At 45.8% G+C, this 15,962-nt stretch overlaps 1 protein-coding gene across 1 annotated transcript in view; it reads left to right on the top strand.

The window, feature by feature from the left end:
- Nucleotides 1-15,857: 15,857 nt before the first annotated feature.
- Nucleotides 15,858-15,962, top strand: part of Rnf149 (ring finger protein 149) — a gene marked incomplete in the record, with an annotated part of 22,636 nt that continues 22,531 nt past the window's right edge. Inside the window, 1 exon segment of the mRNA XM_013522794.1 lies at nt 15,858-15,962. Within this exon segment, the coding sequence (XP_013378248.1) occupies nt 15,955-15,962 (8 nt within the window).

The raw sequence follows: 15,962 nt of genomic DNA, 5'->3' as shown, positions 1-15,962 counted from the left end.
GAATAATCTGGGTCTTTTGTTTCATTTTGGTTTTGTTTTGTTTTTACAACAAGGTCTTAGTACATGGCCCAGGCTGGCCTTGAACTGCTGAGCTCCTGCCATCCTCCTGCCTCAGCCTCTTGAATAGCTAGACTACAGTTGTACAACCATGCACCCAGCTTTGTCATGATTTTTTTTTTTTGAGGCAGGGTCTCATTATGTAGTTCACGTTGAACTCACGTATGTAGCCCAGGCTGGCCTAGAACTCACAGGGATCCTCCTACTTCAGCCTCCCGAGTGCTGGGATTACAGGTGCACGCCACCATGCCTGCCTGGCTTGTCATGATATTTTAAGGCTCTGAGTAAAATACAAATTATTTGCAGACATGAAAAGGCAGATGTAGCCACATCTTGCACAACTGCACAATTATTCTTAAAGTCCTAGCCCTGGAGCTGGTACAGAGAGTGTGGCAAAGAAATGACACGTGCCACGAGAGTGACCGGGCTGTCCATCATTAACTTTTGAGCGAGGGCTCCCCAGGGTGCAGAGGGCCCTTGCCAATCCAGATAGGCTGGATCCCTCCTTGACTGCCCCTCACCGTGCCCGGGGCCACTCCCTGGAGCCCCACCTGCAGCGCTGCTTCACCTCCACCCACACCTCTGCCCCAGCCTTTCTCTGCTGCTGCCCAGGTGCGGAGACTCTTCACCTGCTCAGGTCAGGGACGCATGATGTGCCACAGAGTGGCCGGGCTGTCCATCATTAACCTTTACTGCACAGGAGGGGACGCGGGGAAGACGGGGTAGGGGGCAGGGGGGTAGGGGGGGTGCCGCCCCAGCTTCTGTGTGAACCCTGCTGAGCCGGCTACACACTGTCCTCCTCCTGGCACGTGGCGCTCTCGCCCCAGAAACTCCACTCTCAACTGTATCTGAGCTGTTCACTGGACAGACAGCTGCAACCTCACCCCTGTGGCCCCTGTCCTTGCCAGCAGCTCCCCGCGGACCAGGCCCTGCACCCTTCTCTCCAAAGCTCCAACCCCACTCCACCTTCTCTGGAGAACCGAGGTCTGGCAACCCCATCCACTGCTTGGGTTAGGGTTAGAGACTAGGGTTAGGGTTAGGGCTAGGGTTGGAGTTGGGGTTGAAGTTGGAGTTGGGGTTGGAGTTGGGGTTGGGATGGCGTTTTGGTTAGGGTTATCCCCTGCCTCGCCTAAAGGTGGCTTCCTGGCAGACACTTCTGGCTGTGCAATCAGGAACAAGCAGAAGTTGAGGGCTGGGGTTTGCTAAGATTGCTGATGGACTGCACTGGGGAAACTAAGCTGAGGAATTGTCAAAACAAACAAACAAAAAAATCCGGAGCCCTACATCCGCAGGTGTGAAGAATGCGTTAGGGAATGAGCAAAGGGTTCCAGTGCGGGGCACACTGTGGCCGGCCCCAGGCACAGAGCAGGGAGGGAGGGCGCTTCTACAGCAAGGGGAGAGCACAGGCGCTGTGGGACACCTGGTCTACCGTCGGAGACTTGGGCTGGAGTCGCAGCCTCGCAGAGGCAGAGGTGCCCCAGGAAAGCCGAGCTCTGTCAGGGCAGCTGCAGGAGGGAGCTGAGCCCTCCAGCTGGCAGCTGCCCCAGGGTTCAGGAGATGTGTGGACTGCAGAGGTGACCGCCAGGACAGTGTCTCGCATGGGCCAGGTGTGTGCCACGGTCAGAGCGGACACGGACGGGTGTGGGGTGGCGGGCTGTAACAGCAGGGAGGAGGAGCGAGGCCAGGCTCCCGCATGGGGCACCCTGCTGTCCCGTTTTTCCTCTGCTGCCCAGGGTGACTAGCGTGGCCAGCTATAAAGGAGGAGGGTTCTTTAGTCTTGTCTTACTGAGGGACAATGATTTGTAAAGCAGTGTTAAAAGAAAATTACAGTGGCCATTGTTTTGTACTAAGCTCCTGCCCTGGGTTCCAAGAGACACAGGGCTAAAAATCAAGACGGAGTCGCTGATACTGGCGTCCCCCATCTGCCCTGTCCAAAATGGGGCCACTCAGGTTGAAGCTCCGTGATAAATCTCCATTATCATCACAGCAGTGCCAGGCAAGCCATGAGGGTTCCAGAAAGCATTGAGTCGTTCAACCTCTCGTGTCTACAGTGTGGAAGTCACGGTATCTTTGGGAAGAGCTGAGCTGTTTGGAAGGGCCGATTTCCCCTCCACCTGCTGTGACCTTCGTCCCTTGTCTCCTTGGTCACTCTCTGAGACTTCTCGTTCTACTCACTTCCAGATAAACTGCTGGCCTACAGGTAGTTCCTAACAAATTCCCAAACCTGGAAATTTACAGTTCACTAGAGGTAAAGACTCACCACACCACCTGGTGGCTGCCCTGTGGCTGTGGGTGTCAGGAACCGTGTCTCAGCAATGGGAAAGCCGGCCAATACAAATCCCAGTCTGCTTTTTATTTCTCTGTTTCTCCTTTCTTTGGCTTTTGTTCTATTTGTAGAACCAAACATCTCTGATCAGTTCATTGGAACATGTATTCTATTTTGTGGAATTAAATATTGTAAGATTCTAGAATTGCAAATAAAATCCACCAAAGTCTAAAGTAAACTGGCTGTGGTGGTACTTACCTAAAATCACAGCACAGGGAGCCTGAGGCAGGAGGAGAACCCCAACTTCAAGCCCCAACCTGGGCTACATAGGAAGATCCTGTCTCATAGAACCAAAAAAAAAAAAAATCAAAAAACAAAAAAGTCTGTAAAGTGTTACAATTTGTCTTTTAAGAACATGTAAAATCAACCTCTGGGTCAAACTTATATAAAAGCCTTTTTTATTTTTATTTGGTACCGGGAATCGATCTCAGAACCTTGCACTTGCTAGGCAGTCACTTGTACCGCTGAGCTATATCCCCAGCCCAAAGCCTTTTTTTTTAATAGATATTTTTTGAAAAGATCGTGTCATTGATCTAACAATGTTTGGGTACAATAAAACATTACAAATGTTTTGGGGTTCCTGTTTGGTTTTTAACATAGCAATTATTTTTTACTGTATTCATCCCTGGTGTACTGTGTGCTATGAGGCATCTCATGTCTTTTTTTTTTTTTTTTTTTTTTTGGTTTTTCTCCGGTACCGGGAACCGAACTCACGACCTTGCGCTTGCCAGGCAGGCGCTTTTGCCGCTGAGCTAAATCCCCAGCCCCTCATGTCTCTTTAAAAATAAAGATCCAAGCAATTCCCTCACCAGCCACTTTGTTGAGAAAGTAAAAATTAAGTCAGACTGAGAATGAAAAAGTCTGCCCTGCCAACAGCTAAGCTAACATACGGGCTCTGACAAAGCCAGCTGCAAAATTAACAGGAAATCATATTTCTCTCAAGGTCATGTTGCAGCTATAAAGTGTCATAACAAATCCCTTTGGGGGTGGCTTCTGCTTTCTCAGCGAGAGACTTTGTTCTAAAATCTTAGGGAAGGGGCTGGGGATTTAGCTCGGCGGCACAGCACCTGCCTGACAAGTGCAAGGTTGTGAGTTCGATTCCCAGTACCAGAAAAAAAATAAATAAATAAATAAATAAAATTAAATAAAATAAAATCTTAGGGAATCATAAACTTGGCTATGTCTGACAAATCAATCGGCATGAAATAACCCACCTTTGCCCAGAAGGTCTGAGTCTTGAACATGGAGAAGTAGCCCTGATTTCACCCACATGCAGGTTCTAGAGAAAGCTTCCAGACACAACCCCACAGAGCTCTCCGACTTCCTCATTTCCAAAGAGCATCCTTCATTCTAGTTTCCAGTCTAGATTCCCAGACAGCCTGTTTGCCTCGAGGCTGTTATAGCAAACCGTGTTTGGGTGTGACCTCACTCTCCCTTCTCCTGTTACACCCTGGCCTTCCTCTTTGGTAGCCTCACTAATATGGAGATTGCTTCACGTCCAAGAGCCCATCCACCTGACATCAACCTCACTCACTGATGATGTTAGAGCCCTCACGACCTACAGTCGCCTCCCAAGGGCCCTCCTCTGAACACTGCTGTGTTAGGGACCAAGGGTTCAACACATGACCTTTTGGGGGACATCTCGGACCCACGCCATTACATCCTCCTTGCACTACAACCTGGAAACCCTGCAGACAATAAACTGGCTCTCCCGGCTCGCCGCATGGATCTGCCCCCCTCTGCCACAACTCCCTGTGCTTCACCACCTGAAAGCCGCTGTTTCCCGTGCTCTGTCTTTGCTTCAGCTGTGTTAGGTAGGAGAGTAAGTCCAGGCTGTTACTCGACGATGCTAGAGGCGGAAGCTGCTTACGCTGTTTAAAATGTACTTGCTCCCCGTTTTCATATCTGAACTGGGCTACAGAGTGAGACCCTGTCTCTAAATAAATAGATAAGGGGTGGGGATATAGCTCAGCAGCACAGGCACCTGCCTGGCATGGGTAAAGTCCTGAGTTCGACTCCTGGTATGAATAAATAAGTAAATACATAAATAAATAAATAAATGCACATGTAAGATTAAAAGAAAAATGTGGGCAAAGGTGGAAGATTACTGTACAAATTTTTTGTTATTACAAACCAGAAATAAAGCAGCTAAACTATGGCAGCAGGGATTGAGAAAGGAGAAAATGCATTCAGCTGATTGGGTCTTGTGGGCAATTCGAAAGATACTGATTTTTAAAGAATGCACCTAAGCCGCCTGTTTGTTTTGTTGTTGTTGGTTTTGTTTTGTTCTGTTTTGTTTTTTGTGCCAGGACTCACGCTTAGGCCTGCACACTTGCCAGGCAGACGCTGTGCTGCTGAGCTGCATCCCTGACCCCTAAGCCACCTGTCTACCCGCGCCCCACGGCCTCCTTGCCTCACTCCCAGGCTCATCTCAGGCCTAACTCAGGCCCCCTCAGGGTTTCCGGCGAGCTCACTTTCCATTTCCACAAAAGCCTCAGTCACTTGCTGAGAACGCGTCCAGCCTCCTGCCCTTCACGTCAGGGTGCTCTGTCCACGGTCCCCTTGTCGTCTTTCCCCGGGTGCCGGAGGGAGAGACACCACGCCTCCTAGCTCACATCGCTCTACCCCTTGGGCTCCCTTTTCCGACCCACCCCAGGGAGAAGTGTCTCCCTCAGGCCCACCGCTCGGACCTGGCTGTCTTGTGTCTTCTCGAGTGATTTAAAGTGGGCTCTGCTTCCTGCCCCAGTCCTTTCCCCAATGCCGAGTGTGCAGCAGCCTCCCCAGGCCTGGTGGCCTGCAGCTGGGCTCTGAGCTGTCCTCCTCCCTGGACATTTCTGCCAAGGCGCTTCATGCTTTTGCCCTTCCAAACCCCCACTCCTGAGACATTGCCATTCTTTTAAGGTCCACAGCCACCACCCTGGCCCGGCCCTCACTACTGGGTTATTATTTACATAGCCTCTCAATAGCACTCTCTCTCTCTCTCTCTCCCTCCTCCACTCCCTCCCTCTCTCTCTCTCTCTGTATTTATTTATTTCTTTTTTTGGTCTTTTTGAGACAGGGTCTCACTCTGCAGTTCAGGCTGGCCTTGATCTCACTTTGTAACCCGGGCTGGCCTTGAACTCACAGCAATCCTCCTGCCTCAGCCTCCGAAGTGCTGGGATTACAAGTGTGCACCACCACACCTGGCAATCTTTTTCTCTTTAAATGGCTTCTCCTCAGTTATATGAGGTTAATTTTTGTTTGTTTGTTTGGTTTTTTGGTTTTTTGGTTTTTCTCCGGTACCAGGAACCGAACTCACGACCTTGCGCTTGCCAAGCAGGCGCTTTTGCCACTGAGCTAAATCCCCAGCCCCATATGAGGTTAATTTTACAATCAAGTCATGTCACTTCCTGGTCCAAAAAATGTCAGTGGGGCCCTATTGTCCACCAAATCTAAAACAAACTCCACGGCACAGAATCTAAGTCTTTTCTAATATGGCCTCAAATTCTTTCTGAACTGACCTCATTCTGTTTGCCTTGTGTCCTATTTTCCATCAAAATCTACTATGTAATAGTCTCAGAATGCATTCCTCATTTTCCCAGTTCCAAACCTTTCTTATTCGGTGTACTACCCCCGCTGTCTTTCACTGTCACCCCCGGCCACCCCATCAGAGCTGTAGCCATCATTCAAGGATCTCTCAGATCCACTGCTCCCGAGAAGCCTGGCCAGATTTGTTTCCTTTTAAAGCTTCCTCCTCATTGTCTGGCTCATCTTATTACAATTTACTGGCCAGGGCTGGTGGCGCACACCTATAATCCCAGCATTTGGAAGGCTGAGGCAAGAGGTTCGCTGAGAGTTCAAGGCCAGCCTGGGCTACACAGTGAATTTAAGGCCAGCCTGAACTGCATGGCAAGACCCTGTCTCAAAAAGACCAAAAACAGGGCGGGAATATAGCTCAGCAGCACAGCACCTGCCTGGCAATTGCAAGGTGCTGAGTTCCATTCCTGGTACAAAAAAAAAAAAAGACCAAAAACAAACAAACAAACAAAAATACAGTTTTCCTAATGACAAGACACACAAATATAAATGTATCACCTCTCTTACTCAGTGGTAAGTAAGCTTGTATCAGATTTTTCTATGGAATTCCTCATCCAATACCTTATACACTCCAAGTATAAGTAAGCACGCTGTCCAATTTTATAGTGAGACTTGGGGCCTGGGGTGATGTGGGTTCCTTCTAAAGAGTCTTTCTAGGTTCTTGTTGTCCTGAAGAAAGAATGGGTCAAGATAAGTGTAAAAGGTAGTGAAGTTTTACATTTTTAAATGTAGAAAAAGAAATTTGCTCTGCAGAGTGAGGAGCAGACTGTGGGGCCCCATTGTCCACCAAATCAAAACAAACTCCATGGCATGGAATCAACGACCTTTCTAATATGGCCTCAAATTCATTCTGAACTTACGTCACCAGTTCGATGGCTATTGTCTTTTTTATCTCCCACTCCACAGGGTGACCAAAAGGCTGCTTGAGTTCTGTGTAAAGATTGAGGATAGCACTTTTTGATTGGTCCCCAAAGCTGCAATTGCAGCTACCCCGGAGGCTAAGGTGAGAGGATTGTAATGTCATGGCTAACCTGGGCAACTAGGGAGCTGCTATCTCAAAATAAAAAATAAAAAGTGCTGGACTGTAACTCAAAGGTGGAGCACTCGCCTCTAGAGAAGATCTGGAGCTTGATTTGGTGAGAACATACTCCTGCACCCTGTACTTGGGAGGGAGAGGCAGGAGGATCACAGTGAGTTCATGGGCTTGGAAATTATGTTCTGTGCATGTGTCCTGGATCTTCACAGGTCCAGCCAGCTGGCCAAGCCCTAATCTCCTGCCCCAAGACTTTTTGGGTAAAGGAAACAATACGTTGCTTCACATCCCCGACCAAGCTTATGGCAGATCAATAACAGTTCACTGACAGGCACAGATCACATTTTAAGTAACACTGCCTAAGTGCAGGGTACCTCCCAACAGATTTTGTAAAGACTTCTCTTTACAGCAGTTTCAAATTTACAGCAAAACTAAGGACAAGGTGCAGAGGTCCCACATCCCCTTGCCCCACATGCACACAGCCTGCCCCACTGTCGGCAGCCCCACCGCAGTGGCACATTTGTCACAACTGATGAACCTACACTGACACGGCCTCAACACCCAGAGGCCGTGGTTTGCAGTAAGGTTTACCCTTGGTGCTATACAACCTATGGGTTTGGACAAGTGAATTTTAAATTCAAATAAGTTGAAAAAGACTCAAATCATATAAAGGTTTGTTCGCCAACTAGTGAAATTTAAATTAGAAATCCATGGCAGAAGCACGGCATGGTGGCACATGCCTGCAATTCCAGCTACCCCAGCCCAGGAGTGGCATACTCCTGCAATCCCTGTACTTGGGAGGTAGAGGCAGGAGGATCACAGTGAGTTCAAGGCCAGCCTGGGCTACATAACAAGACGCTGTCTCAAAAATAGAGGAGGGTGGGGTCCAAATTAGCAAATCAGCAATGAAAGAGGGGCCTCCTTTATAAGTGAACCTATGGCACCCACGCTGTCACTGGCTGTTTGTCCTACGTGAGACAGATTAATCTTGGAAACACAAAGTATAGCAAGTGTCAGTGTCGACTATCTTGTTCAAGGCCAGCCTGAACTACACAGCCTGTCTCAATAAATAAAACAGAAAGTTTTCATCCCTTATCACTATGCTTCTTGGAGTATACAAATCTAGAAGTCCCCATCCTACCATGGGGAAGTCTCCTTGCCTAGGCAAATGGGTTTTAATTCAATTTAAAGTTTACTTTTTTCCCCGAAAAACTCAACAAAATTTATAGGTGTGTATATACACAGGTGTATATCCTACAAACAAAACCACACTGGCGATATTTTATTAGTAGAATTCACTTTCACAATTCCAAGCTGGTAATATTTACTTCAAAATACAAATTGTATCGTTTTCCCCTCTCTGCCCATATCATCCCACACCCAGTTCAAGCAGAGGCTGTTGTGGTATCTCTGCCTCCAGAGGTTTTGCAGGGGGCGGGGAACAGAAGCTGTCCCGAGTATCCTCCACCCTCTGCAGAGGACAGAGCCAAGTTACCAAAAGCCAGTCTTCTCCAGAGCCTGGGAGCTCCTTAGGAGTGTGAATGAATGGGCCCCACGTTTGGAAAAGTGTCTCCCAGGGTGGGGTCCAGGTACCTTTTCTAACAAATTCTTCAAGTGATGAATTTGCATATTAAAGTGAGACCCACTGAGCTAGAAGAAGGATTCCAGAAGCAAAGGGCCCAGCACACCGGCACACCTTTGGTGTGAAGAAAGGAAGACAGCCTGCTGGACATGCTGCACCTCAAGAGATGCTGATATCTGAGGGATAAGAAAGCCCCAGGATTCCCAGTCCAGCAAACCTCATGACCAGCAGGGGAGCAGTGCTTAAAGTATCTCAGGTGGCAACGAGTCTACACTGGACTGCTAACCAGAGGACCCTGCCCAGTATTGGTCCTGGATTCTGGACCGCATTGGAGCCCACCACTTTCTGAAGCATCCTTAGGCTGCCTAGGGCACATCATGGGGTGGAGCCCAGAGTCAACTCTGTATTTCTATTAGAAATAAAAGAACACTGCAAAGAGGAAAGAGTTGGAGAATTCTTGTACACCTGAGATTGGAGAAAACAAACTATTTGGATGAATACACAATTCTTCATTTGGGGAGCAACATTTTCCATCTTACACCTGCTTCACTCTTCAAAGCATTTCTTTATTGGTGTGTCAACCAAAAAAAACACAGAGATTCTCCGAAGAGTAGTAACGTTATTTAGGAGTGGCCCTGCACTGGGAATACACATGGCATAGTGACTTTCACAAGCTGGCAAAAAAAGAAATTGCTATCTTGGAAGCACAAGTAAAGTCTTTATTGTAGATAAGATAAAATTTGGTATAGTACACATTTAAATAAGCATGTTTCTGGCTGGGCATGTAGCTCAGTGGTATAGTGCTTGCCTCACATGTATAAGGCCCTGGGTTCAGATCCCCAGCATTGAAAAATAAAAATTCAGCATGTTTTCAACTACAACTTTGAAAGCTGGAGTTTGATTAAGCGTAATAATAAATAATAGGTAACATAAGAGTTCTCACAAGGCAACCATATATAAGCGTAGTGTTATGGTTTATCACTTTCTCAAGCAGCAAGAACAAAATCCACGTACCAAGAGGAATCATCTTATGAGACTAGAACTGTGGTTCTCAAATGTTAGTGTGCATCAGGACCACCCCAAAGGCTCGTGACAACAGACTGTGAGGCCCTCTTCTGTCACAGCTCCCCAGTCTCTGACCTGGCAGGTCTGGGGTAGAACTTCAGAATGTTCATTCTAGACAAATTCATAAGGGATGCCCACAATGTTCTTCCAAAGACCACCCTCGGAGAGCCACTGGTACAGACTGCGTGACCACCCTCACGGCTTGCCTTGGCCAGATGTGCTTTCAAGGAAAAATTCCTGCATGCCCGTTTCAAAGGTATCTTTCATTCTAAGATGACATACTGGAATCATCCAAAAGACCCCTTGTCAACCACCAGAACCCAGGTACCGCCTCAAGAGAAAATGAAATAATTACACAAATTTTAATTAATAAATATTTAAAATATTAGAAATTATGAATTAAAATTTACTGTATGGCTATCACTTATAATTCAAGTGTAAATTGAAATTTCTTTTGCAAAATGGGAAAAACTTAAGTCCAAGAATGACTTACATCAAATGATGAAGTATCATGTAGCTTCTTAAACTATCTTGGAGCAGTATATTTATGGCATTAAAAATATTTATGAAACTTTGCTGAGTTTTTAATAAGGAAGAAAACAATATACAGTAGAATGTTGGATTGTGAAAAACTTGTTCTGTGAGTGTTCCGCAAGGCAAGCAAACATTTCTAATAAATTTTAACTTGATAAATGTGCGATGTCTTACAAGTACTATGTGACACTGAACATCCAAGATCACAATTCAGCCAATGGTCTTCCTTCTCACTCCTCCTTCTCCTCCCCGCCCCCCTCTCCCTCTCTCACTGGGGGATTGTGGGTGACTGTCTCCCCACAGCAAATGGTTATGAAGGAGATCTCATCGGCAGAGGAGGAGAAAAAGGGCAGAAGAATCCCTCACTTCAAATGAAATTTGGGAAATGTATAAAATGTGGAAAAAGGTGCAAAGTTTTGTAGAAAAGCATCACCAGAATAAGTTCATAGCAGTGCGAGTGATAAATCTGTGTGATGACAATGCAATGTCACCTTTCCACAAAATCCTCAAAAGGAGGTAAAAGCAAGGGTCATTGGATAGCTTCCTTGTTAAAGCTGCATGAGAAGAGATTCCATGGACCGGGGATTTAGCTCAGGGGTGCAGCGCGGCCTGGCAAGTGTGAGGTCCCGAGTTCAATTTCCAGTACCTGCCACAAAAAAGAGAGATCTGCTGAGCCAATAGACAGCAATGATTCCGTTAGGGTAATGAAAGTCGTCCCACATGGTAACCCTCCTCTCTCTTGTCTCCCCCACACCAGCTACAGAGCTTTTCAAAGGTAAGTGCAGGTTAATTTATTTTTCTTTAATTTTGTATTTCCTTTATTATGCTGTATTATAGTACAGTATTGTAATCATTTGTAAATGAATATTTTTGGGCTGTTGAACAAATCATCTGAATTTCCACTATTTCTGATAAGGACATTCATTTTGATACATGTGTTTTTAGGTTGCAAGCGTGTTTCTAGAATGAATTATGCTCGCAAACCAAGGTTTTCTTCTACATTGTATATTTTCATTTAAAATATATTTATATAGATATGGAAAGAAGTCTAGCTGGGTGTGGTGGTGCACACCTGTAATCCCCACACTCAGGAGGCTGAGGTAGGAGGATCATCAGTCTAGCCTGGGCTACATAGTGAGACCTGTCTCAAAAAAAAAAAGTCTAGAATGTAGTTAACTAAAATTTAATGGTGTTTCTCAGGTATAATTATAGTATTTTAAACCTTTTTTTAGCTTACCATAGCTTCTGATTTTTCTTTTTTTTTTTTCTTTTTTCTTTTTTTTTTGTCTTTTGGAGACAGGGTCTCTGTATGCAGTTCAGGCTGGCCTTGAGCTCACTTTGTATCCCAGGCTGGTCTTGAACTCACAAAGATCCTCCCGCTTCAGCCTCCCAACTGCTGGGATTACAGACATGCACCACCACACCCATCTTCTTCCTGCTTCAGCCTTCCCAGTCACTGTGAGTAAAGGCAAACACACACATACACACACCCCATACCTAGCCTGATTTTTGTTTTTTATTCTGAGTATGTATTAGATAGTTAACAGGGAAAAAAGAAAACCAGGAAGACAAAGTATAGCCTCTAAATGTCATTTCTTACTAAAAGAAAATAGGGTTCCTTAAAGAAATAGATCGTTCTTGGCTAACATGAGCAAGCAATGAAGATTTCCAAAGTGTCTGTCTGACAATTTAGGAGCCAACCTGGAAAAGATCCCACTACCCAGTCATAAGAAGTTTGCACTTCATTGAAAATAATAATAGCAAAGGATTGAAACCTCCATAGTGGTGCTAAATTCATTCATTTTTTTCTTGTAGTGCGGAGCATTGAACCAAGGGTCTTACATGTGCCAGGCAAGTATTCTGCCACTAAGAAAGCTACACTCCACAGGCCCCGATTAATGCAACGTTAGTGGTAACTGTAAAGATTTCTCTTTAAAAGAGATTTCAGTATTCATGGTTTCATTATTCTGCAAATTGATGGAGAGGAGAGGAAGGAGATTAAAAAATAAAATTAAAAAGAATTAAGATATATTGTGTACATGTACCAACTCTCCATGAGAAATGAGATCATTATGTACTAAAACATGTACTAATAAAATAAATTTGATAAAAGAACCCAGCATTTAACTTGCCTCTCTGTACAAACTCTACCTCCAGAATAATTCCTATTTGGTGAAGGGTAGTTTCTTTCTATAAAAATATTCCAGTAATAAATGAAGAAAGGATAATAATCATCATCTTTCCCAACCCTAATGAAATAACAGATTTACTTAATCATCAATGATCACTAACTTTTCAAAAAAAAAAAAAAGAGAGAGAGAAGGAGCTCAACATGATGTGCCTCTAGACAGAAGTACAGAGAGCACTACCTCTGAAATACCCTTGTCCCCAGATCAGACCCAGTCAGACCACTCCCCACGATATGCTACGTCTTTTTCCAGAGGATGCATTGACAGCACAAGGACATAATCAGCCATATGCAAAATGTGGGGAATTATACAAGGCAAGTCATACAATTTATTCCAAAAGAAAGGAGAAAAACCCATTAATGAAGGAAATGTGAGAAACATTTCAACCAAATGGAATGTGTGAGTCCTGATCCACACAAATAAGTGTAAAATAACATTCAGAAAAAAAAAATCTGGGCTATTCATGCACTCACTGAATATTTAATATTTTAAAACAGAGGTTATTTATTCATTTAAGATGAGATCTATGCTGTTCTCAAACTCTTGGGCTCAAGTGATCCTCCTGCTCCAGCCTCCCAAGTAGCAGGAACTACATATATGTGCCACCATGCCCGGCTTCAAATCACATTTTTAAGATATGATAATGTGATGGTTACATTTTTGCAGTTTGCCTATCTTCTAAAGGAACATAGTAAAATGTTTATGAATAAAATAATATGGTATCTAAGGTTTCCTTCAAAGTAAGCCAGTAGGGGAGAGAAGTAGTAGTTACAGGTGAACTTAAAATCAGATTAATCATGTGTTGATCACTGTTGACTCTAAGTTATAAGTACATAGCCCTTCTTTAGCCTAGCCTCCATACTTTGAAATTTTCCATAATAAAATAATTTAATGACACCTCCGCTCCCTTTTCCCCTTGCTCCTCCAAAAAGCCTTGGAGACGAGGTCTATTAGCTCTTCCTCTGGGGTATGGAAAGAGATTGAACAGAGTAATCATCACCTGGCAATCAGTATACAAGAAAGTCCTGTAGGATTCGGCCAGCAGTGACAGCTCTGAGCCAGAGAAACCCAGCTGAGGATTAGAGCTGGTCACGGAAAAAAAAAAAAAAAAATAGAGTCCAAGAAGAGGCTGGGCTGGGCCTAAGACCTGCACAGCTATAAGGCCTGTCTGATTAGCCTGATGACTTCTATCACCAATCATAAGTCCTTAACCATAGAACAGGAAGAAAAAGAGCTACTTTGCTCATTTAACACCGATCACACAGAAAAAGCTGTGCTGAGATGGACCGGAAAAGAGCAACCACACAATCCTGGGCCCTGTGAAGCTCATAGTATCATAGGAAGGCCAAAATCTCTAACTCAGAGAGCAATACTTCTGGTTTAAAATTAATGCGTAAGCTTGCTTGCTTTGCTACCTTCTTTCTGCCATGGACTGTTTCTCCTGCGTGATGCCTACCTGCCATGCCACCCTGCCTTGGAGCCAGCTATGATCTGCAACCTCTACAAACTGAGCTAAATAAACCTTTCCTCCTTTAAAAAATAAATAAATAATAAAATTAAATTAAACTAATGTGTAAGCATAGTACGTACAAGAAACATGGGAAATAGGAACAGCACCTAAGTTTGCCTATAGTTATGGGCAGACCTCACAGAAGAAACAGCTTTGGAATTACAACTGTTGTATTTGCCAGGACAAGAGCCAGAAGCAAGAAGTCATTTCAGGAACAAAAAACTGAATTTGGAGGACACAGCGTGAAACCACAACATGCGTTCTGGCAAAAAGTATTTGTTTGGATGCAGCATAAAGTCAGGGACTCCAGGACTTGTTCCTCCGCCTGCATATACCACTGTATTCTACTTCCTCATTCTAGGTCTGGGACAAAGGCAAGGCGTTAAGCTTGGGACCCTCTTAACCTTTTGAAATTAGCTTACTGGTGGAAAAAGCAGAAGTCCAACTTCAAGGATACCTCAGGTGTTATAGGCCAGACAGCATCTCAAGCACAGATAGGGGAGAAAAACAGAGGAGAGGGCTTAATGCCCAACATAGAGCAGATAGTGTGAGCAGGAACAACCTATTTCTCATAATGACAGACCCTTGTGTAAAGAAGGAAGATGAGTCAGAAATCCATGCTTTAAACTTTTCTGGCAACAGTAGTGCTTTGTGTAGTAAAAACAGATGATCAAAATATAATTTCACGAATCACACAGTTTACTATCAAAGAGACGTTTTACATTTTTTTATTTTTATGAGTACAGTACACATTTGCAGTACATAATGATTATATTCATTGCGGGGAGTAAGTACCTAATACACATCTTAATTCTTTTTACATCCTTCCCCTCCTCAAGGACAACTTTTTTCCTTAGGTTCAGAATGCTTCAAAGAGAGGGAGAACATAACAAATCTCCCAGGAAATAACACACTTGCCAGTCCAGGTACATTAACCACTGAGTGGATGACTTCCTAAGTTAGTAGTCCAGCTGCTCTATCAGAATAGAAGCAGGCCTTTAAGTGACGTCTAATTTTAGATTAAGGCTGGCTCTTTGTACAGTGGTTCTCAGGAGAAAGTGGTTTGACCAATTCGCAGGGATCAAGTGGGCCACGCTCCAAGCTAGACGGAATGCCAGCGGGAAACTAGTTTAAGGCAGGTGTGTGCCTGAGGGTGTATTCAGAGGTGGCTGAGTGTGGCCGGCCCGAGCTAAGCGCTCAGTGTTCTGGTCAAGCTCGGGCTTGCAGGATCTTGGTGTCCAGCAGCGCACATATGGGGCCTAAGGTATGACCTCCTTCTTCAGAGGAAGGGAAGCTCACTTCCAGCTCGCGCGTATGTGGGTTTTGTAAGACTTCTCATTTTCAAAAAAGAAGAGGAAATACACTTTTTTTCTTTTTTGTGGTATAGGACCGGAGCCCAGGGCCCGCACACACTAGACTAATGGAGCGCTGCAAGACACCCCAGACCTTTTTCTAATTTTTATTTTGAGACGGGTCTCGCTAAGTTGCCTGGGCTGGCCTCTAACTCGTGATCCTACTCCAGTAGATGGGATCGAAAGGCGTGCACAGAGGGCTGGGCCATGGTCTCCCTCCAAAATGGTTTCCAGCGCTGCAAACGAGGCAGTCCCTTGCCCCGCGCCTCAAAGTCAGCTCGCCCCAAACTTCCGGCCCGCCCGCCAACCCCTCTCCCCGTGCAAACTCACAATTTCTTCGACCGTTCCTTCCCCACATCGGGGTCGCTCGATGTCCTGTTACCCCTGCCCGGCTCCTGCCTTGGAGGCCCGCGCAAGGGCTACGCCGCGGTAGGAGAAAACCCCTCCCTACTTTTGCGCTCTCCACACACTTCGTGGAAACCCCAGGGCACGTGCCGTCTCGCGTCTGCGCCTGCGCCTGCGCACTGGCCGCGCGGGCAGGGTAGGGTAAGGCCAGCGCTGGCCCCGCCCTCACGTCGCCACGCCCCCGCGCCGCTACGCCTTGCCAGGTGCGCGTGCGCCGTGGCTCCGCCCCCTACTGGCCTCTCTCCTCAGCGTTGGCCGCCCGCGGCGTTCCGTTTCGCGCCGCTGCCCGCCGCCTCCCACGCGTGTCTGCCGCCTCCTCGCGGCCATGGCGTG

This window comes from Chinchilla lanigera, unplaced genomic scaffold (assembly GCF_000276665.1).
Source record: "Chinchilla lanigera isolate Chin_1 unplaced genomic scaffold, ChiLan1.0 scaffold00069, whole genome shotgun sequence".
Classification (NCBI taxonomy): domain Eukaryota; kingdom Metazoa; phylum Chordata; class Mammalia; order Rodentia; family Chinchillidae; genus Chinchilla; species Chinchilla lanigera.
This window is presented reverse-complemented; position numbering and strand designations above follow the sequence as displayed.